This window comes from Ptychodera flava, chromosome 3, assembly GCF_041260155.1.
Source record: "Ptychodera flava strain L36383 chromosome 3, AS_Pfla_20210202, whole genome shotgun sequence".
Classification (NCBI taxonomy): Eukaryota; Metazoa; Hemichordata; class Enteropneusta; family Ptychoderidae; genus Ptychodera; species Ptychodera flava.
Window position 1 is genome coordinate 34,355,559 of NC_091930.1, and position 23,892 is coordinate 34,379,450.

Genomic DNA, 23,892 nt, shown 5'->3' on the forward strand with positions numbered 1-23,892 from the left:
CATCCTCATCATCATCATCATCATCATCATCATCATCATCATCATCATCATTTATCACAAACTATCCATAGTAAGTGTTCGTTTTGTGTTGAACGTTTTGTTGTTGGAGTTGGATGGATGCGCGTGTTGTAGGTGGGTGGTTGTGTGTGTGAATATATGTGTGTGATTTTTTTAGGGGAGGGGCAATGTTACGGCAATATTGCAAGAAAAACAAAAGCAAAACGTGCAACACAGAATAAATTAAACAAATAATATAAACTATAATCAAATAAACACAAAATAGTTTCGATGTGTAAAGCGTCTCCCCTATACATGTAGTATAAACATATTGAGAACGGCTACTATCCTGCCTGCAGATACCCGTGTCTTTTCTCACTTTTCACTATATAGCTACCGGCCACTTTGAACACACAGAGGATCCTAAAACGTGAACTTGTCAGGTACCGAACAAAGAGTGAAGAAACTGTTTATTTGTATGTTTATTTTTCTTTTGTTTTGTTTTGTTTTGCAATTCTGCATGCCCACTTTTGCTTTCTTTTTATCTGGTTTGTCGTTTCCAAGGGCTGGCATCAGTCACATTTATTTAATTCATCGTTGCAAGCGTGGTATAGTAGTTACACCGAATATGAATATATTTCTTTTCAGATCGAATCACCTGCATAAAATTGCTTCGAGTTAAATTTGAATTGATAATTATTTAAAACTTGAAAGCAGTCATCCTGTTTTGATCAAAGATCTGTCAGAAGGAACACAATGAAGAGTACAAAGGGGAAAATGTTGTATTTGATTTGTTGGTCGATTTATTTCTCACATTTTTGTCAAAGCATTCTTCATAATCCCAAAGAGGTAATCATTTTGGTTGTATGATTCTTGAAAACATCTACCGGAGTTATTTTCAAAGATGACAAAATCAACACAGGTCACTTTAAGGGAAAATGTTCCAAATATTGTCAGACCTAGACAGTTACTTTTTTCTCTCTGAGACTCCCTGTCTAAATGCTTTCAAAGTTTAAAGTTTAAAGCTACCACTACCTCCTACCTTAAATTCGAAAAAAAAAAATTATAAGGGCAATACTATGTTTATCGAAAATTAATACTATATGATCACCATTGGTTGTTTTCTTTCTTTTTCTTTTTTCTAAAAGACGAAAATGTATTATAATAGTTCGTGTTTCAGACAGTAGAATGTAGGCAGGCGTTCAGCAATGCTATGACCTTTACCTTACTGACCTTATTGAACCTTACTGACGGCGCTTCGCGGAACACAGACATTCAACCCGTGGTATATTTACTCGTTCCTTTGACAGCCATCGCGCAGCTCAACCACTGTCTCTTATTGTGATAGAGGTATTTCTTTTAATACCTTGGTTCTTGAACTGGATGTTCCTCGTTCTACTCTACTAGGACTTTGTGCCTTGTCACATTTACATCCTTGTTCCACAGTAGACATGGCAAGCTTTGATGCGAAACCACAGCCCCGAGGGACCGTGCCAAAACCAAGTACTTCAGGCGGAAGGGGTGGTGTACCTGCTGAACGCTCAGACGGTAATGGCGGCCGACGCGGAACAACAACAACAAAGACTAAACGGTAAGACAGGAAGGTCTGATTTCGTTGCGTTTGCCCATACTAATGTCAGCACAAGGAGTAACCTACATCCCCTACCCCAGCGCACAGGCACATGAGCTAATGTTTATATTTTCATAGAATTGCAGAAAATGACTTTGCATGAAATATGTACAATTTGCATCGAATACACTAAACATATCGACCGCCCATTTAGTTAAATAATTCCTTATAGCGCCCTCCCTGACCTCTTCCTTTTTAGGTTGGATATGGTTTCAATTGATGAACTACACACTTTCACTTAAACCATCAAACCAGCCATGGCCCTCTCTTTGAACTGTTCACAGATTTGACTTCTCTGAGTAATTTCCCCTGGTCATACTGCTTCGGAGAGGAGGGAATAAACGTTTTCTTGTCATTTCAATGGACAAATAGAATGACGCTGAGGCCAATATAGCTTAAAGGCCCATGAGCTGCAACTCTGCGAAATTTGTCCAACCTCCAATTTCCTCAGATATTCATTGCAATCTGCAAATTGAACGATATAGTCATTAACTATGCCTCAACAACGTTTGCTTGTGGCAGAATAGGCAAGAAATTGAACAGATTTTTGTTCATTTTAAATTTCCCGCCATTTTCAAAATCTTGCCATGTTATGTGAAAAACGGAGAATTTTTGTCAAAGTGGAGTGAATCCCTTTCCCGTCCTTTCAGTGGGTTGCACCATGTTGTGTTTGTAAAGATTCAAATGTGTACATGCACCATTTACGCTGTTTATCATGTAGTTGTATGGAGGCGGCCATATTTGGGTGCGGCACCCGTTTATTATTTGTCTTACTGAAACCTCCCCATGCAGTCCCACTCAGTGGATAATTATACTTGAGTAAACATCTCTGAGTAAGAACATTTCTATAAACTAATTTTAATCTAAATATAAAATCATGAAAATAATGCCAAAAGTTGCAGCTCATGTGCCTTTAAGGCGCTTTAAATAAAGTCCTATGTTTGCCGTCCGTGGGCTGGTAGGTTTTCAGAGAATCTTAAGAAAACAAACACAATGTTAACACTGTTACAAATGAAAATAATATTTTTCCAAAATAAACCAAATAAAAAAATGAGCTTATGTTAATACATTTGTGTTTTTATCGATGTATATCTTTTGCCCGGCTGGCTGGTAGGTTTCCAAAACTCAAAGGACGGCAAACAAAAATTCTCCTCCGACTAAAACGATGATTTTACAATGCGATATAATGCTTCCTAACAGAAATCATATAATGATCATTGAAGACCTCCCAGGTGACGTTAAACGTTGCATCCAATTAATATGACATTACTCGCCTTCTATTCTAAAATAGAAAACATGTTAACTTCCAATAATCCGAATAATACGCCAAACTTCGAAAGACTCTGAACGTGCAGATCCCCAATCGACCAATCTTATAAAAGCGCGCATATTGCTCTAGTGCGTAATAATGCAAACCGTCAAAAATATACTATGTGCCAGTGACAAAAAATGCTTGTGCTGTGATTTTATTTTCACATTTCTGCACTAACATAACAAACAAAGTGTAACAAGAATAGCTTTTAAAAAAATGATACTTTGAAGGTTTTCTATTGCAATTATAATACATGTATTTTCCAACACAAACCTTGAGCGAGAGACAACGCTAAGATTTCAATATGATAATGGAAGAGTTGTAAACCTGAACAGCTAGTATATAACTACCGTTACCTCTTCAGACAGCATCGTTGTAACCTAATCCGTGTCCTTGAGAGCACAAAAATTAAAAAAGATAAATCATTTGACGGGCTCATTGGATATGTTAAAAATTATCGGATGAAATTTGAAGTGATATCAGTTAGTTTTAGATTGTGATGCAGCATGTAAAATTTGTCAAATCACTTGAGCAACGGATCAAACGAGGGTTTGCATTGTTAGCTTTCGATTGATAATGTAATAATTGAAAATGTGATGGAATCAATGATAGAATTTGTCTCTTCGTTTCTACCAGTTTAGAATGCAAACGTTTTAATATTGTTCATTCGATAGAAATAATCTTAAAGGGCGTAAGCGGGATTTCTTGCTTAAGGCTTATGAATCATTGTAGGAAAGAAACCATTCGACACTAAAGATGTAAACATTAAAGAGCCACAATAGTTATTTTTATTAGTGCAATTTTCATTTAGATTATGCAAATTTGTATTGCTAAAACAGGCAATTCTTACTGTAAAGTAGCATATTATTGATTATATCAATCATTGCCACAGATCCAATTATTTATATACTGTAGACAGAAAGTTCAGTTGTCATTTTGGATCACTCTTTCTAGCATGATAATAAAGGCTTAGTTTAATTTAGTTAATGAATCCAGGAAAAGCTTCTCTAAAAATAACATGTTTTTTCTCTTTCAAAGGAACATGGCCAACAAAGCGGTGATAGTGTGTGAACGTTGGAGACCATCAATTTGTGGAGGACTTCCCGATGCACTTCATCTAGCCATACGACTTCTACAAGACATGGAAATATCTGTCTATTGCACTGCTTTGCAAGCGACGATTGAGGAAGTAGAAGATGCAGAGAGACATGGTGTAACACTTGTGCTACCAACTCAATCCGGTACACTTCAGTTCAGAAAACCACATCGTGACTGGTTGTTGTACCATAACGAACACTATCCGCATTTAGAAGAGTTAGCAAATGTCAAATTCGTGTTTGGCTTCAGCGCTTTTACATCCGAAGCTGCCTTCAAAATCACAAGCAAGGTGTTCCCAAGGGTGTCTTGTTATTTGATAATCTCTTTGATAAAGATGACTTGACACCTTTGATTGTCGGCTGCAGTAAAGAGGAGCTGGAATTTCGAAAGCGAATTCTGTCTAAGGAGTTTGAAAAAGCAAGATGTGCTTTTTCAGTCGGAGAAAGTGTATATGCAAGGTATAAACGGTTTTATAGTGAAACAGAACATCATCTTCTATCTCCAATTGTAAATCAATAATACGTAAAGTCCGTAACATCAGGCGAACTTCGTGAAAATGAACTCTTTCAAATTATATCCGTTCTCCAAGAATATGAATTGCAAGACAGTGCGAAAACTGAAGTTGTCATAGAGGCCCTGAAGGAAGCTGCAGAAACTATATATACACTTGGTGAAAATTCCATATCATGGAAAATTGTGGGAATACCACCCAACAAAGTGGAGGCTATACTAGATAATTTGATGCGAACTTCAAAAATGACAATTACTCCTACTTGGGTAACAACCACAGAAGAACTTGACAAAGAACTGCTTTCTTCTCATCTTGTACTTATCCCACCGTCCTCAACAAATTATTCGAATCTTACGCTGGCAGCTATGTGTGCGGGAATTCCAGTGGTCTATCCTAAAATGTCCCACTGCCATGCAACAGTGAATAAGCACATAGACATACTTGAAGCAACAGACTGTGCCGTTGACATGTATGGAGGTCCAGATGATTTGAAGAAGCGAATACTATCAGTTATAACTGAGAATGGCAATGCATTGGAGAGAGCAAATAGAATCAGAAAGCACATAAAGGACAAGGTCATCGAAAATGAACAAGACATCAATAAAGAATTCATTGCAGCCTTAAGTAATGACATGCTAGAATCGCCAGCCGATGAACGCAGAGGAACCGGACAAGCAGATTTGTCTGATGAACAAAAAGGTATCAATATCATACTTACATAAATGCACGTGTCGAGAAAGATTAGGGCATACCTCTTTGCTATATATAGACAGCATATTCAGCAGAAATTGGAAACGAGGTGAGGTAAACAGGAAGACTGTACTAGACACAAAGCCACCAAATAGAAATTAGCTTTCTCTTAGATGCTTAGGCTTCTGTGCTTCAAAATATAAATTTAATCACCAGACAGGTTTTGTCTGCAATCGTTACAATCCCTACCAAATGCTAGTAAAATGAGTATCGTGAAAATAATGTAAGCAATACAATCTGATCTTCTCGATATTCTTGCCAAATTCGATTTGATTTTCCACATAATTTTATGAAAATTAAAAATGTTGCCTTATTGTGAACAACATATTCAAGCGAGAATGCACTTTGCTAATTTCAACAGCTTCAATGGGCCGAGATAATACTGATATGCAGGCATTATCTCTAGAAGATGGAGGAAACTGAATCTGTAGATAAAATGAAACGGGCAAGGACAGCAGAACACGAGCAGGGTATGTAAATAATTAATTATATTAAGATACACTAGATGTATAGGTATGGAAATAGGAGCTCGGGAAATGGACACACGTAGCTGATGAGAAGTTGCACATCTACATGTAGGTTATATTTTTTTCTCTACTACCATAAGATCGACTTATGATTAAAAATCTGTAAAGCACTATGTTACTTCACATATGCGACGTAGAATACAATTGTGATATGAACACAAACTTCACGCCAACATATTGATGTTGGTCTATGACAAATACTGTATTATTTCAAAGATATCGATATAAATGATAATTTTTAATCTCTAGCATTTGCCTGCTTCACTGGTTTCTCTAACGAACGGCAACACTTACCTACACTTAGCTGTACGTTACCACGATTATTCATGGCAGAGATTCGTATTTACAAAACAGTTACATCTGCATCCGTTCATAATTTAATAGCTCCTGGTGAAATGGTTGCAGAACAGGTAGAGTTAACCCCAACATCCAGTGATGTTGGAGGAGTTCCAGATGAAATGGTTACAGAACAGGTAGGGTCAACCCCTACATCCAGCGATGTTGGAGGAGTTAAATCGGACCCGGGGAGGTGAAAAGTACGAGTCGAAGAAAAGGCGCCATAGTAAGTATGCAAAGGGATACAAACAGGGATACAGAGGTTATGAAAAAGGGCATAGGGCATAGAGAATGACTAGAATATAAAACGTCAAGAAAGAAAGGGTAAAAGATAAAGAACAATGGCTCATCGGCATCAATAGGAGGCAAGCTAATAAGGAAAGGAAAGGTGACACCATGGAATAACAGCTTCGGTCAAATCGTTCAAATACTGATTGTATTGGACCGACGGAAATTTTACATGAGCCGCTATACGGTCCTTAGAAAAAACGGTATATTGACGAAAGTATAATGAACCTACATTTAATTTTTGTCGCTAATCATATAATCGACCTAAATTAATTTTGTCCTCGTCTTAAACTTTCGATAAGATAAATGAATATGAAGAATTTGAGTTGATCTCACCAATCATTATCAAGATTTTCTCTAAATGATTAGAAATTCCTTGAGGTATATGTATCCCCCGTTGAAAATTTAATTTATATCAATGCGGGTATTGATGCTGTTTTTAACAACTTCAGGCAATGAAGCTCAGACTTCAGAAGTTGGTGTACAGACGGCATCAACAGGAGAGAGAGAAGTGGAATCTGGCTCTAAATCGAAACAAGCAAGGACAGCAGAATACATTCTAGGTACGCCTAGTTTTTTATGCAACTCAACTCAGACCGCAATAACCATGGGGGGAAAGAAAATATGTGAATGGAGGAAAAGCGTTTCTTAAAAAAAGAATTCTACTGTGCAATCACTGAAGGACTTGCCCTGCCATCAATATCACTTTGTCATTGATTTCAAGTCCATCTGTTTTCTCATCAACCGCTAAATTCAATGACAACCCGTTGTTTTATTTTACATGAGAGAAATACAAATTTGCCATAATTTTAAAGGAAAGATCACATGAGTAACGGAGCCAAACTAATGAATGTAATCGTTGTACGTTAGTATGACAGAGTTGGTTAGAGCTGCACTGTATGCTTTTGATATTGACTATACTTCTGTTGGGCTTAAAACGTATATGATTGTTGAAATTATTATATGCAACTGTACGTAAAATATTTTCCTTATGTGTTACTCTTCCGGTGCCTTTTCACGTTACATGTCTACAAATAAAAACAACATTGTTTCTGATTGACATTTCACAGTTCATGCGGAAGAAGTACGAGAGTCGGCACAAGTAAACCCAGTATCTTCTGGCATCTCAGAAGAGCCCTCAGAGAACAAAAGTACTAAGCAAGGAAAGAGAATCTCAAAAAGTAAGGGGAAAGAGAGAGAGAGAGAGAGAGAGAGGAGAGAGAGAGGAGAGGGAGAGGGAGAGAGAGAGAGAGAGAGAGAGAGAGAGAATTTCCTTTTAGTATCCATAACTTTCAATATTATCAGTTAATTTTCTCCTCTTTCACAGAAACACCTTTCGTAGATGAAGACAGTGAAGAAGAAAAGCCAACAACATCGCAGGCAGTGGGATTTGCCCAATCCGATCGTCAGATAAATCAGGGGATAAACGTCCATGATCAAACTCCAAGTAAGTAGCCATATGAACGAACTTACCTAGCAAGGATCCGCTTTGAGCGCTTTTTTTGACTCAAAAATTGTTTTGACACTCTTGTGGTCGTCCGAAAGACTTATTGTAGGGACTTATTTTAAGCTCGTGGTGTAAGGAATCTCTTCACCATTTTAGTTTTTTGAAAATGTTACTTTTTCCTCTTAGAGCGTACCCGGGGATGGCGAACATTTTAAATATTAAACATTGTTAAATGTTGTTAGGTACTTTTTCCTCTAGTTTTGAACTTTTCGCTGCGAACCCTTATTTCTATACTGCATTTCATTAGTAATTGTATGGTTGAAAGTGTCATTGAGAGGGTTGAGCAAAAGTTAAAATTTTTCACTTTCGATGAAAATTCTACTTTAAGTGACAAATCGTGTACATAGATTTAGAAACTTGTCTTTTGAGTCCTACATAGGAATTATATATTCTTTGCAGTGAACATATATACATTCAAATAGCCACACAACCACCCACCAACCTACCTACCTACCTACTTACCTACTTACCTACCTACCTACCTACCTATTGGTAGACATGCAGGGTAAATATACTAAGATCAAAAGGATAGCAAAAGAAACAAAGTGCGTGTATGGGTCTGGGCTAGCAATTTTGACAGTTGTGTAACCTCCTGTCCCATTCAGCCAGCCAAAACTGAATCGATGACATCGATTTGAATGCATGTATTTATGTTTCTTTGTATTGTTGTGTTTCCGATTCACACACCTGTAGCCGTGTGGAATGCTTGTTCCAATTCTGCGATAATGTACCAAGATTGAAGCACCTTGTTCAGAGGACACGAGATACTCTATCCTCAATGAATGCTTCCGCAAGCAGGAGCGTTCTTTCTTTAACGAACAATAAGTAACCGTCTAATATCAATATCCCGATATATATGAAGGAATCGTTTATTTTCTGTCATTTTTAATTTAACTCAGGAGACAGCATTTCTGGAGGGAGCAGATTGGATGCTACTCGACCACAAAGAAAGGCTAAGATATTTGCTCTTTCCAGAATGTGGAAAAAGAAGGGAAAAAGACAGCGACAATCGAGTAAGATAAATCAATTCCAGAATGATCTTTTTAGCAAAGTAAAGACCACTATTTTGTGTTGTGTTGAATCATTGGAAAAAGTAATTTTAAGTTTCTATCCACACCCAATTAAACTGTCTGTAGCAACATTATGTGATTAATCGATATCTGTCTTTTTGTTTTGAAAAAAGGTGTGCTCGTTGATTGTTAAATTTTCACTAAAATTAAGAATTTTATCTCATCCTGTTTCACCAACAAAAGAACACAGAGGAAAAGAAACACTTTCGAAATATTACTACAACACATTAAAATGTTACACAGTCCAGGAAATAACGTACACGGCGGCCGGTGGTTATTTCCATCAATATTGTAATTTAAGAATTGAACGATACTGATTATTTTTCATTAGCGATATGAACATTCCAGTGTGATCGTGTTTTGCGACTTGCCATCATTGTAAATATGTATTTCTCTATAGCATTGTAAGTCACTCGGTGACTGAAAATTTGATTGCTATTACAGAGGAAATTGAAATAAAGGTGAAACCAGACGGTATTATCCCAGAAGAAGATAAAACTGTTGGAGAAGTTAATGATGCGTTCTACTCCAACACACAAACCGAGATTAATGCCGACCAGTTTGGAAAAGACCTCGACAATCGCCACAAGAACATGCAGTTACAAAAGATTGGTAAAAGCAGCATTTCCTACGTCATGACGTGCCGATCGCTCGATGCCCTGGAGTCCCTAATGGATAGCTACAGAAACGAGGGTCTTCAGAGGACAGTGACGACAACATTCGTGTCTGATCAACTCTTGAGGGACATTGGAGCTATCTACCTTTCATTGGGCGTATCGATAGATTATGAAGAGTACTATTTATGCCAGGAAGAGCTCAAAGATACTGAAGGTGAGTTTTGAAATATCAGTGATACTGGTGATAAGTCGAAGTATAGACGTAGGGAGAGGCAGAGAGACATGGAGGGAGACACAGACAGACAGGGATTAATTGTGTTGAACTCGCCTAGTATATAAATTATATTGTGTCTCTCTTATTAAGAATAAAGCAAGACAGATTTAAAATAACATGTAACAATGCAATGTCAATGTTCACCTTGTGATGGCGCATTTACTGTCTTAAAGGCCTGTTGCTAATACTGGAGTCGTGTTTTTGATTCCAGTCTTACCCCACAGCTAGTTTTTGCACATAATTTCTTAAAGGGACAAAGTCGGCCACTTTTCATTAACTTTGTTTGATTGGAGCTACTACTTATATCATTTGACATATTGAAAGATAATGAATAAATGGGTGACCATGCATATATTCAACCCCGGTTACAGACACGAAATATGAAACCATAGCGAAAATGAATTAATGGTCATGATCATTAATTCATTCAATATAAGTAGTACCTCGTATCAAACAAAATTCATGAAAAATAGCCGACTTTGTCCCTTTAACTACCTCAGCTAGTTTTTCCACATTTCTTAAGTACTCATATGATATATTTTGTATTCACATTTATAGACACAGATATGCTTGGAGTAGATTCCAAGGAACAAGAATATCAGCTGACTACACGGACGTCACCGCCTTGCAGCAAGAGACACTTGGAGGGATAGCAGTGATGAATGATGAGGTGGAAAGGGACATCAAAGCAAAGCATGCGCAGATGAGTAATAGTGTAGAACAAAGTGTGAAAAGAGAAAAAGGTGAAAAACAGAGATATCCTCAGAGCAATGGCAAAGGAGGAAAAGAGAGACTGCGATGCTAAAATCGATGAACTTATGAGTGAATGGATTGATATTAAGAAAGATTTGAAAGATGTTAGTGGAATTCAATCTGGATTGGTTTTCACAAGAAGGCAACTCATTCAAAAGGCAGGAGCTATCATACATGAAGTCGACATTCCCTTAGAAACAAAACAAGAGTTACTCCTTCTTTTCCAGAAATTTTTGCCTGCAGGTAGAGAGAAGACCACCGAGCCTGATTCAAAGCTTGTGATCGAAGGGTGTGTACTCAATGACTACGTGGAATACACAGTCCACGATGCTGACATCTCAACAGAAAGGAAGCAAGAAATAATACAGCGATTCAGCGACTTCATTAAGGACGAGTCGAAGAAGATGACAGTTAAAGATCGGTTGACTGCGCAGCAAGTGAAACTCCAGGAACGGGCAAATGCGATTGTCGATGATGCAAATATTCCCGATCAACTGAAAGAGACCTACGTCAATTGGAGACGAGTTGAAAGAGGTATGTCACTCCTACAGACTATTATTACCGTACTTTCTCCTATTGTTCTCGTCAAACGGTTTGGCATATACTATTTTCCACTGACATTTTGAAAAGTGTTGCCTTTACAAAACAAGAGCAAGTTCTGATTAAGGTAGAAGGCGCCTCGAAATTGAACGACTTCCATTTCGCTGAAACGTTTTGTAAGGAATCTAAATTAAGAATGCAAATCATGGCCCACTGTGCAACACTTTTTACTGAAGAAACAAAATACTTACCGACGCTTTCAAAATGGTTTCATTCACTAGCTAACGCTGTGGAGAAAAAACACATTTTCGGTTATCAAAATAATAAGCCATTCACAATTTTTGTTACTCCATTAGCGTCAAAATAATCCTCGACTTGCGGTGGACCTGTAATGTACTGTAAAAATTTGAGAGTCGCATGTCTTCAAGGTGCCTTCTACCTAGGCCTAATCTGCTCCGATTTCACAGCTGTAAGAATTTCGACTTTACCAAGAATCAATTATTCAAAAAAGTCATGATTTACACTATTTGGTATCGCCGAAATAAAGTTTTGACAGCTAATGACATGCAACTGCAGTGGAACCCTTACAGCCAAATTACGCTTAGAGATTTTCGTTTGTCGAGATGATAGAGCAAAACATAAGCTTCATTTATAAAATGATGCATTGTGACTAAAGCGCAAACACGAACTTGTTTTTTTCTGAATTATGTAGGATAATGATCGCATAGTATAACTCGCCTCAATGTATTAAAATTACCTACATAGACAACTACACCAAAATACAATTTCGAGCACCGTTTGAAAAGAAAACAGCACCCTCTATGGCGACCTGTCAGAAACCCATTCTTGGATGAAAGTGGTCCTCTGACTTGTTTCCACATGATCCTACCGGTACGAGAGTAATAAGTCTGTTTTTTCCGATTGTAATGGGAAATGTTCTTTTCAAACACGTCGAACATCAAAGGTGACGCTAAGGAACTTTAAAGTAACTTTTGTTTCAAAAGTAAAACTTTAGCAATTTTTTTTTCAAATACATGATAAAAAATCATTGACAATGACATAGGCTGTGATTGTTATTGGGAACTTGACAGTGCCAGTAACTAAATTAAAGTCAGAATGATGATTTTATTTTTGGTAAAAAAAATGAAGTGAGGGTACCAAAGACCCGTCTGTGACTCATGCCAATATCGGATTGGATTGCAAACAAGTAGGCATTACTATGAATGGCATAGCGTTACGTCCTTTTACCAAGTTATGCAGAACTAGGTGTGTCATGTACTGGCTGTCAAAATGAAAAAATTAACATATCTGTGAGAAACAAACTTATCAAGGCATGTCTGAGTAATGGCTCTTGACATAAAAAATCAGAAGGCAGATATCAAATGCTCCTATGTTCAGTACAGAAGAGAGTTGTAATTTGCTACCGATACTGCCAAATGCCTTTTTATGACTCCTAACTCTTTGTATGATAAACATCTGCAACAAATTTCATCAGATTTTGTGCATTCATTCAGGATATAGGTCTATTATTAAAGAAAATATTTCCCTGTTTCAATCAGTCGACAAGATGTTGCTGAATGCTTTTGCATAGCATTATACCGCTGACAGATTATCACCTGTGCGCTGTTTCATAAAATTTGATGCAGTGATTCTAGACATTCACCTTAAAGCCAAAAATTCAATATGTATGTAAATTGACGAGTAATTTCAACGATACTGCTAAATGTCACTGCACTCTATTACATTTCTTTGAAATTAACATATGTACGAAATTTCATCAAATTTTGATGCAGTACTTCTGAACACATGTGCGTTAAACATCTACACCAAGGTTCATGAAATTGGATAAAGTATTTATTGAAATAACCTTATTATGAAAATTTGTTCAATATGTAAATCAGCATTTATTTGACATGATACTGCTAAATGTCTTTGCATGCTATTACAAGGCTGTGAAATCAACATCTTTGCAAAGTTGCATCAAATTTGCTGCAGCATTTGTAGACATATCACACTAATTATGAAAGTACAACAAATAAGCATGCTAGCAATTAATTGACATGATAATGCTTTATTTCTGCACACAGTCTTACAGTACTGAAAGATCAAGGCCTGTACCACGTGTAATCAAATTAGATGCAGTATATCAGGACTTAGTAAAATGATTATGAAAGTTCATTCAATATGCAATTAAGAATTAATTAACATGATACTGTTTAATGTATTTGCACAGAGTTACAACTTTGGTATATAAACATCAGTACCAAGTTTAATCAAAGTTGAGTCTGTATTTCTTGGCATATCACCCAAATTATGTCATTCACTAAATATGCAAATTAGCAACTGACATATGTCATTGTGTGCTATTAGAACTCTGTGTGATAAACATAATTACAAAGTTTCATAAAATTGGTACCAGTCTCTCCAAAAACAGCTTTTTTCCAAAAACTAATTATGCAAATTAGCACTTATTATGCATGCAGATGCATATGTATGTCAAAGTGTTTCATTCTAGTACCAACTTTCAGGCCTAGGTAAGAAATATTAGCAAAGCGTACGGTCCATATCGTCAGGATGGAATTCTAGATAGCTAAGCTACGAAGTCCCACCTATGAGATGTAAAACACAGATAGTTGATGACAAAAGCTAGGTTGTCAAGACGCAATTTTGACGATTTTTCCCGTCATACATGCCGTTTCAACATGGCGGCCTAGGATAACGTCGATGCGAAGGCAGCAGTCGTGGTAAGTTTTTACCGTTATTTTTAGTTTTGAAGTGAGAAATCGTGAAAAAATGTATCGCCTTCCGGTCAAATATCATGGAAAATGCCCTCATGAAGTATTTTTGTCGAACGTTTGGTATTTTTAGAGAAGATAGATGTTAATTGCGGACTGCTGTGGGTCTGCTAAGCAGATCTGTGCGATATCCATAGAAAACCACGTGCGTATCAGTACAAGTATGGTACACGGTATGGTGCAGTGCAGTGCAATTTAAGATCTCAACTCGTTGACTTGGTCGTATACAACATGCGACTTCTACCATCTGATCTTTGAGATTACCGTATGTGCAGGGTCTAGCTTATTAAATGGTACTCATGCAAAGTTTGCTCTATTTCCTATTAGTATTTGCAAAATCGCACAGATCTGCTGGTAGACCCACAGCAGTCCGCAATTTCTCACGTCACGATTTCTCACTTCAAAACTAAAAATAACGGTAAAAACTTACCACGACTGCTGCCTTCGCATCGACGTTATCCTAGGCCGCCATGTTGAAACGGCATGTATGACGGGAAAAATCGTCAAAATTGCGTCTTGACAACCTAGCTTTTGTCATCAACTATCTGTGTTTTACATCTCATAGGTGGGACTTCGTAGCTTAGCTATCTAGAATTCCATCCTGACGATATGGACCGTACGCTTTGCTAATATTTCTTACCTAGGCCTGAACTTTGAAAGGAATTGGCTCAGGCATGTCCGAGATGTCTGCGTGGACAGACAGATACACAGACGCATGGAACCCAATCCATAAGTACCTGAGTACTAACATGTTGTCAATGAAACTAGTGTACAAGCATACAGTCAAAATACCCCAAGGCCCATCTAGTAGTCAATATACAGAACATCAGTAACTTGTGACAGGAAAAACAATGTAATGATATGAATTTGATCAAGTATAATAAGACTAGGCTGAAACTGATAATACAATTGTATCGTAATGAGAGTCTATCTGACATACATATTAAATGTGAAAATTAAACTGTGATAGCCTCTATGATCACACTGTAGCAGTCAAAATATTCTCTCCTCTCTGTGTGTTTGTATAGATTAAGTTCTCCTCACTGTCTGTCTACTGTATGCTGGAATACACAAGTCTCATAAAATGAGACAAAGTCACGTGTGACCAATTATATTTTCTCAAATGCAATTTTCCTTCTTGGTCACAAATTTCAGCATTAATTTGGGCGCCATAAACAGTGACGTGTCTGTGATTGTCCAGGTCTTCATCACAATATCAATCACTATCATCTTCAGACTGTACAGCTGTCATTTATCTTGTAGTAATCATTATCAGTGCTATCATCAGAGTCTATGAGAGTTTCAACTCTTGATTCATCATTACTAGTTCATCAGAATATCCATCACATCAGCTTCAAACTGTGGCAGCTGTCATTCAATATGCAGTTACCATCATCAATACTGCCCTCAGAGTCCATGAGAATTTCAACTGCATCAAGTTACAACCATGACTGTGAAGTATCATTACACTGAAGTCATCTTCACCATACTATAATCAGATGTTGCAATCATGCTGAAAGATATCAATAAAAATATGGATAAGTCAAATTCTGCATGTAAACATGGTACATCTACGTCTATGATGGTAGAATTTCAATTCTCCTATCACCGCGTGCAACTCAGCTGGTGTCTACATTTTTCAGTCAGACACTAATACTAGCAGTACATATATTTCCACAATACTTTGTGTTAATTACTACAAATAAAACATGATTACTTGATGAATGTCTTTGAGAATTTGAAAATCATATGCAATTCATGACCGGTCTTAGCCTGATCTTTATAGGACTCATTTTACAAGGAGCTTGAAACATCTTAGAAAGTTGGCAAAGATACTAAAAACACTGATAACTGCATTTTCATAAAAGTATCAATAATTAGATACTTTGAAGCACTTGAGGCTTTCAATTCTTTTTATACAGCAATGACGTATACAATAAATGTGCGGTTAAATTCCAGGTTGGGAAGTGTATGTTAGAAGGGCTGTTCCTCGAGTTTTATGACACATTTGCAAAATAACACAAAAAAAACAACAAGTGTGATGCCTTGTGAACATGCAATTTGAGGAAGACAATTATTGCTGAAAATATGTTGCCTTTCCAAAGACATTTGGAAACAACAGTACTCAGTCAGGGACAGTATGGCATGGTATATCTCTATCTTTCCTGGCAATTTCGAAAATCATAATCAATTTTGAGGCTCTAAGGTGGAATCTGTGAAAGAGAAGATAATTCAAATCAGCAGATTAGACTCTTACAAAATGTAACTGGACCCGCAATAGCAAAGGCTAACATTAAACTGAATTATGGACAAGTGAAAGCTATTCATAACTGCATTCATGTTTGCAAACCCTTCCCTGATTTGATATTGATGTGTGATGTCATAGCTATATGACTCCATTCCAAGTACTGATAGGGGTAAAGTTTTCTCAGAACAGTAGTATTGCGACAAATTTCAATATGTTATGACCGAGGACTCTCTGCATTATCTATTCATGACAATGAATGACTGCAGGAGTATTTTATGATCATATGACTATGCGATATCGATGATGTTTTCTTAGCCCTTAAGTTACCAGAAGATATTTATTGGTGGGTGGGTGGGTCACAGGTTGGATGTAGGGAGAGAGGGAGGCAGGGGATGGGTGCATGGGTGCATGGATGGATGCATCCATGCATGCATGCATGCATGCATGTAAATAGTATCAAGGGATGACAGAACTTCATGTTGAGACAGTGCAAACGTGATGTACTTGCATGGGAGCTAATCTGGTATATTCTGCAGAAGACGCTCATGCTAGGACAACAGAATGCTTGCACACTGTTCACCCATTCTCAGTGTAGTCTGGTTCCCTGACCCATTTCCCCGGTAGAGGGCGTGGGGAAATATAGGGTCAGGTACCGGCTAATGTAAACATGGACGCTATTGGTTAAAATAAAACAAGCTGTGATTGGATGAAAGTAACACTTGTAACTTTTTCTCATCTTTCTTGGGTTTCGCACTTTCAGACTCACTTGACACCAACTTCTTGTTTGTACCACAAAGCCGTGGAGGTAGAAAGAAAGACTTTCTACCTCCATGATTTAGCCACTGTGATTTAGCACACCTCTTAATACTTTTAGAACGTGGACATGATGCCTGGCATTTTTCACGAAATTCGGACACCATTCTATCCATCGAAATCAATCGTCGTTCACATGTTCCAACAAAGTTTGCTTTCAATTAGCTGTGATATCTCAGCATTACTTGTGGCGTGTATCGAACGTGCTCGGGTCATTGGGGTCACGCCACAGTCGGCGATGACCTCAATGACCCTAGCGCGTTCGATACACGCAACAAGTACTGCTGTGATATCACAGCCAGCCTTCAATCACCTCTATTTCCCCGTACTTCTGGATTAATTCTTTCAGTTTATGTTTCCCATCTCGTTAATGTTTTTGGTTCGGATACCAGTGTTCGAACATAATTCTGATCCAGTTGAATTTTGACCGGCGTTTTCATGGTAGCAGCCATATTTGTTGTAGCATGTTCTGTCAGGTGACTAACCTCCGCCATCTTGAACAAAATTCTGTTCAAGATGGCTACCCGGTACCTGACCCTATATTTCCCCACGCCCTCTACCGGGGAAATGGGTCAGGGAACCAGACTACTCTCAGTGTATATGTTTTTTTTCTAAAATCATAAATTATGCAAATGAGCATGATATATGCAAGCCACACCCACTGAAAACTAATCAGTTCTTGCCATTTCCAAACAGAATCGATGTTCCAGATAGACACATCAGTGCGACATTAGCTCACCTGAACACCAAGTTACATGTGAGCTAAACGTGAAAGCAAGTCTGACACTTCGCCTTCTGAAGTTCAGTGGAATGAATGATATGTACCAAGTTCCTACTTTCGTACACAGGTTTTGATAATGTCATTGACTTCTCATTGGCTACTTTTGCCAAACCCTCAGTTCTGATTGGGTAAAATTGTTCAAATGTACACAACTGTATTTGCAGAACAGGTGTAACGCAAGCCTTTTGCTGCAATCACAGCGGGAAAGAACAGAATAAAACATGCACACTCCTTTATAATTTACAGAGTGTAAGCCAAATTTTTACAAACACAGTAGAAATATTCGCAACGAATAAATATAGTTGAACGATTATTATTATTTCAAACAAGAGCTGGAGCCTATCAGAGATTACGTGATTGTGAGGAAAAGAAATGGACACTGTATGGGATTACACAGCAGTCTCTAAATCAATGTTATTTCTGTCTTTATGTAAATTTATAAAAATATAAAAATATTCATTTACATGTAGCTTTGCTGTAGCTATCGTCCTTGAAATCTAGCTTGTCGGAAGTTGTTTCTCTTACTGTTAAAACAGTACAGCTTGCTAACGATCATTTTAAGTTTGCTTATAAGATACTAGTTGTTTACATATGTAATAATTGTTTTAAACCAACACAGCACTGGACCAGTAGCTTAACAACATACTCACAAAATACCTTACCATAATACCAAATGTACTAAACTAAATGTAAGGGCAATGCTAAGGTAAGGGATTACCAATGAATGGCGCAGTCAGTGTTTCTATGGTTGGTACCCTGGTAGATATTACCAGGGTTCCTCAGTCATTTTACAGGGGTTCCCTCTTTTACATCAATGCAATCAGATAAGGGGACAGGAGAAATGTTACCAGGGTTCCCAAATCATTTCCCAACACTCCAGAACCTTAGCAAAACCACTGACAGTGTCTGCCAACTCCTTGGTTGGCGTGTAGAAATTCAAGAAAACATGCTTGTAAAATTAATTTTCATTTTCTTAAAACTTTCACAAAAGATTTGGAATGAAAAGTCATTTTGGAAATCATATTCAAAAGGAGGGATCACCAATCTAGATTTCAGGGTAAAATGGCAAGATTAATCCTTTCAGTACAAATGAACCTTCACAAAACTGCTGACTCAGCAGTTTTCCTTGTTACTTTTGATAATTTGTATATCATTTTGAACATCATTTTTGAACACTCATTTCTCTTCACACAAAAATTATAAAAGCCATTTGTAATTAAATTTTTTCGAAACCCTAAACTGGAGGAAATAGCAAGGGTAAGCCAATGTGGGAAAACTTCAACCAATATTGATGCAGTTTAAGGAGTAATCTGAGGAAGACAACCGCTGATAAAGTATGCTTTCAAATACAAAAATAGAATGTTAAACAGACTAGTGTTTTGGTGTATGAATTATAGTATCAGCATTGAAAAAAACAATACAGCGACTATTAATATTACATTTCTGTTTTGTTGAAACCAAATAAAAGCAGAATCAGATTTTCCAAATAAACCACAAGTCTGGTTTTGAGATGTGTCACAATTAACAGTAGAGTGGTGACTGATATGTTCAAACAAACCACTGTTTTTGGTCAATGTCAAATTAGAAAACAACATTGAATCTGATAGTTTGAATGCAATTTTGGGTGAATACATCAAAGCAGGGCAACATGAAGATCCATCTATATCTCTACAAACCACTATTTTTCCTGAATACCATAATAATAATTTAAACGATAACATAGTATTTTAGATGTATAATTTACATTGAACATCCTACCCTAACAGTAACATCACTTCTAAACCAACCCCACTTGAAAAAAAAACTTTTCCTCATTTTTTGATACATAGTGGTAAACATGGTTTTGATAATCTGCTGTAAATAGATATTCAAGTTGTGAAAAAATTAAATTGCTGATTCGATACTTCCTCAAAATGAATCAGAAAATCTATAGGAGGACTGTATCAGGTGCTACCCAACACCACAAAGTGATCTTTGACAACTTGCCATCTATTTGGTCTCCATCTATTGTTACATTGACAAACCTGTACTAAAAACGAAGGACAGGCTTACTTTCAGCCTCTGATATAACGCATATGGCGCGAACACTAAAAACTACTCTGAACTCATATGGGGCGATGTTGATGACAATCCAATAAAAGCTTACTGTCCTTATTGGGTCCAAACATCTGTCGTTTTTATGTAAACCACCTGATATTGAAGTCAAAGTCATAATCACTTTCCTTGATATTCAATACTAATTTTCCTGAATTACAGCCAGCAAAAATGCTGATGGATACATCGAATTCCATCCACTGCTGAGGTTTAATAAAAAAACTATTTGTGTTTTGCCATTTGACAGCAATTCTGAATAGGAGAAATCTGTGTTTTGTCTGCTGATTGCTAACAGTTTCATTCCATGTAATGTGTTGCTTTTATCATATGAAACAAGTATAGTGTACAAAGAAGGAACATGCCTGAGATGATGTGAAGTGTGACTCTGAATATATTATTAACAACAACTGGTAAAAAGGGTCACTGTTAACTTACCAAGTTCAGGAATGAAAAAAACCTTACAATTAAGTCACATGCAAAGTCTGCATGTTGACAAAAATCTATTTGTAACCCTGAACATCACTGCTATGACCGTACACAGATAAAATCAAACTGACAAACACAATAATACTAACAAAGTTGTAGCATCTTAAATCAGACCATCATTGAGATATGTAGTAATTACCTAAGTTCATTTATTATGCAAATGAGTAATTACCACAGAATTCATTCAACAACAGGCAAAGATACTGCCATGGCTAACGTAGAAGCTCCACAATTTGTAGGATATTAGTCACAACACCAAACAAAAATTGAGATAATTCCTAATACCCTAGTCTAAAATTCATTAGTTATGAAAATAATATATACCCATGGAGAGACAAAATGCAATGACACTACCATGGCTTCAGCAAAACATCCAAAAAATTGTAGCATATTGCATCAAATTACTTTTGAAAAGCCTAACTACCAAAATCATTAATGATGATGCAAATATGTTTTAATAACAGAAATAAAATTGACTTGAGAAAAGGCTATGACACTGCAGGGCTGGAGCTTAACAGTTGCCCCGGGGAAGTAAAACCTGACATTGGCAAGTACAAAATAAATTGCACTTTCCTGTTCAGGCAAGTAACAGACTTTAATTGAATTTACATATTTTTGAAATAAAAGACTCAAGAAATTTTATTGAACAATGCTCGCTGTTATAGAGTTTCAAGTCACTGAAGTGGGGATTACACCGACAAGCCAACAACTAATCTGAGAGACATCATAATTCAACAACTCAAAGTGATATCCAGCTGCTGTCTTTCCTCGATCCAGAAATCTCATTAACGTAAAACTTGGACTTGTCACAACTAATTCCAACTAGACACTTGATATGCTTCTGCCAATATCTACTGATAGGCCTGCACTTCACCTCTATGACCCCAACCCTGCCCTGGAATATTGGTTGACGAGTGGGCAGAGATCACGAGGACAAACATTTATGTATCGTTACAATTGACATGAACATCAATGCAAACAAAACAAAATATGTAAACAGACAAAAAAAATTGGGGCAAGCAGGTTTACCTATTGGGCAAGTAAAATTTCTGGATATTTCCCAAAAGGGGCAAGAAAATAAAAAAGTTTAGTTCGAGCCTTGCACTGCCATGGCTTCAAAGATAATTTATCAATATTGTGGCATATTTGTCCATTGAACCATTATTAAGATACAGCCTAATTACCTATATTCATTAATTATGCAAATCAGTGATTACAGCAATGATAAAATTCACTAAACAAAACGCAATAACACTGCTATGACTTCAGAAACAAGTCTACAAAATTCTAGCATGCTACTCCAATTATTCCTTGAGATACAGCCTAATTACCTAAATTCATTAATTATGCAAATTGCAAATAACCACCAAGAAGAAATGCCGCGGACAAAAGGCAATGATTCTGTCACGGCTTCAGAAGTAACTCCACAAAATTCCAGGATGTTATACCATACCATTATTGAGATACAGCCTGATTATGTAAATTCATTAATTATGCAAATAAGTAATTATTATAGCGATAAAATTCACTGGAAAAAATGCAATGACACTACAACACATACAGTAACAATTCCAGAAAATTGTAGCATACTACATTACACCATTATTGAGATACAGCCTAATTACCTATATTCATTAATTATGGTAATTAGTAATTACAACAAAGATAAAATTCACTAGAAAAAATGCAATGACACCACAAAATTGTAAGTAACAATTCCACAAAATTGTAGCATACTACACCAAACCATTATTGAGATACAGCCTAATTACCTACATTCGTTAATTATGCTAATTAGTAATTATCACAAAGATAAAATTCACTGGAAAAAATGCAATGACACCACAAAGGTGTAAGTAACAATTCCACAAAATTGTAGCATACTACACCAAACCATTATTGAGATACAGCCTAATTACCTACATTCGTTAATTATGCTAATTAGTAATTATCACAAAGATAACATTCACTGCACTAAATGCAATGACACAACCAAGGCATAAGTAACAATTTCACAAAACTGTAGCATACTACACAAAAATTTATATGAGATAAACCCTAATTACCTAAATTCATTAATTATGCTAATTAGTAATTACCACAAAGATAAAATTCACTGGAAAAAATGCAATGACACCACCAAGGCATAAGTAACAATTCCACAAAATTGTAGCATACTACACCAAACCATTATTGAGATACAGCCTAGTTACCTAAATTCATTAATTATGCTAATTAGTAATTAACAAAGAGACAAAAATTACTTGGTGAAAGGCAATGACACTGCCATACACTTGCATCATTACTGATCAACAGATCAACAACAAACATTCATAGATAGATGAAAAATACATTTATCAGCCTCAAAATATTGTTAATTAATGAATTATAATTAATTATGCTAATTAATAAAATTTTTAGCATGCTAATTTGTCATTTTCAAAGAACTTTCCAAGAAATTGTCACCTTCACATCAGAAAAACATGTTTGAATGGCAGTTCTATTGTTTTATCAGCTGATGACCTTTGACCTACATTTGCAAATTGTTACCTTACACCTATAGGTACACCACTGTCCAACACTGTCAGGGTTTTATTGTCGAGAGATGGCAAGAAATCATCAGGAGAAGTCTTTAAGATGGGGGCACCGGTATCTTTTTATATGGTTGCTATGGGCCGTTTTTGGGCTTTACTTATGACTTTCGAGTAAGACGCTTGCCGTGGGTTGGCTAGGTACAGCGACAAGTCGAAATCCGATAGTTGTTATGAGCGCGCGCCCCCTGACGACATTGATATGCAAATTAGGTAGTGCAAAGTTCAAAACCCTAAGGCTTTGCAAAACGCTGCATGTCAACGGAAGTAGTTGTGCGAGGGTCATTCTGGTGACCCATGGAAAGTGTTGACGGATTTTGTTTGCAGCGAAAACGGCTCGATGTTGGTATTTTAGCATGGTCGTTACACCCCTACAAAAATCATGGATTTGGTGCGTTTTCAGACGGGTATTTCGCCTGATAATCCTTTTCGACGAAGGATATTTGCGAAAACGATGCGTCAACAGTTGCAGACACAGACTGTTTACATTTGTGTAAAATAACGCTGAAATCGGTTCATTGTAGAAAAGCCTTAGGATTTTACTGTCGACGGTCCAATGGCGGCGACAGAAAACCATGAATTTTCAGCGCCCGAAAGAGTTACCTTGGAGACTAGTCGCGTCTGTTTCGTACGCGGGATCGTAGAAGAACCAATGCGGACAGAGACGCTTGCACAGGCTGTAGGAGGAAAGTTGCAGGCTAGATACTGGAAAATTTCTGAAGTGCTGTGTGATGCCGAAAAATTGCATCTCAACAATAGTACTAAAAGTTACGACCGAGATTCTATCTTCCGCCTCACACTCTTGGCATTTGACAGACCTATTAACTGACCTGTCCAACACTGCAAGCGCCTAGCCAAGGATGCCCACCAGCAA

At 37.0% G+C, this 23,892-nt stretch overlaps 1 protein-coding gene and 1 long non-coding RNA gene across 2 annotated transcripts in view; one reads left to right on the forward strand and one right to left on the reverse strand.

Annotated features, from left to right (window-relative positions):
- The window catches only part of LOC139129886 (uncharacterized), a 58,499-nt gene that overhangs the window by 17,732 nt on the left and 16,875 nt on the right, over positions 1-23,892 (reverse strand). The gene's annotated exons all lie outside the window — the stretch shown is intronic.
- Positions 1,275-23,842, forward strand: LOC139129881 (uncharacterized). Its single transcript, XM_070695569.1, has 11 exons — positions 1,275-1,588; positions 3,978-5,247; positions 5,660-5,768; positions 6,210-6,387; positions 6,902-7,012; positions 7,520-7,630; positions 7,777-7,896; positions 8,856-8,969; positions 9,471-9,857; positions 10,476-11,204; positions 22,991-23,842. The coding sequence occupies exons 4-10, from the start codon at positions 6,324-6,326 to the stop codon at positions 10,568-10,570; spliced, it is 1,002 nt and encodes a 333-aa protein (XP_070551670.1). The 5' UTR covers positions 1,275-1,588; positions 3,978-5,247; positions 5,660-5,768; positions 6,210-6,323; the 3' UTR covers positions 10,571-11,204; positions 22,991-23,842.

Coding starts and splice junctions, on each gene's coding strand:
- LOC139129881 (XM_070695569.1), top strand. CDS start 6,324: ATGTTGGAGGAGTTAAATCGGACCCGGGGAGGTGAAAAGTACGAGTCG. Junction 7,631..7,776: donor AGGAAAGAGAATCTCAAAAA/GTAAGGGGAAAG, acceptor CCTCTTTCACAG/AAACACCTTTCGTAGATGAA. Junction 7,897..8,855: donor CGTCCATGATCAAACTCCAA/GTAAGTAGCCAT, acceptor AATTTAACTCAG/GAGACAGCATTTCTGGAGGG.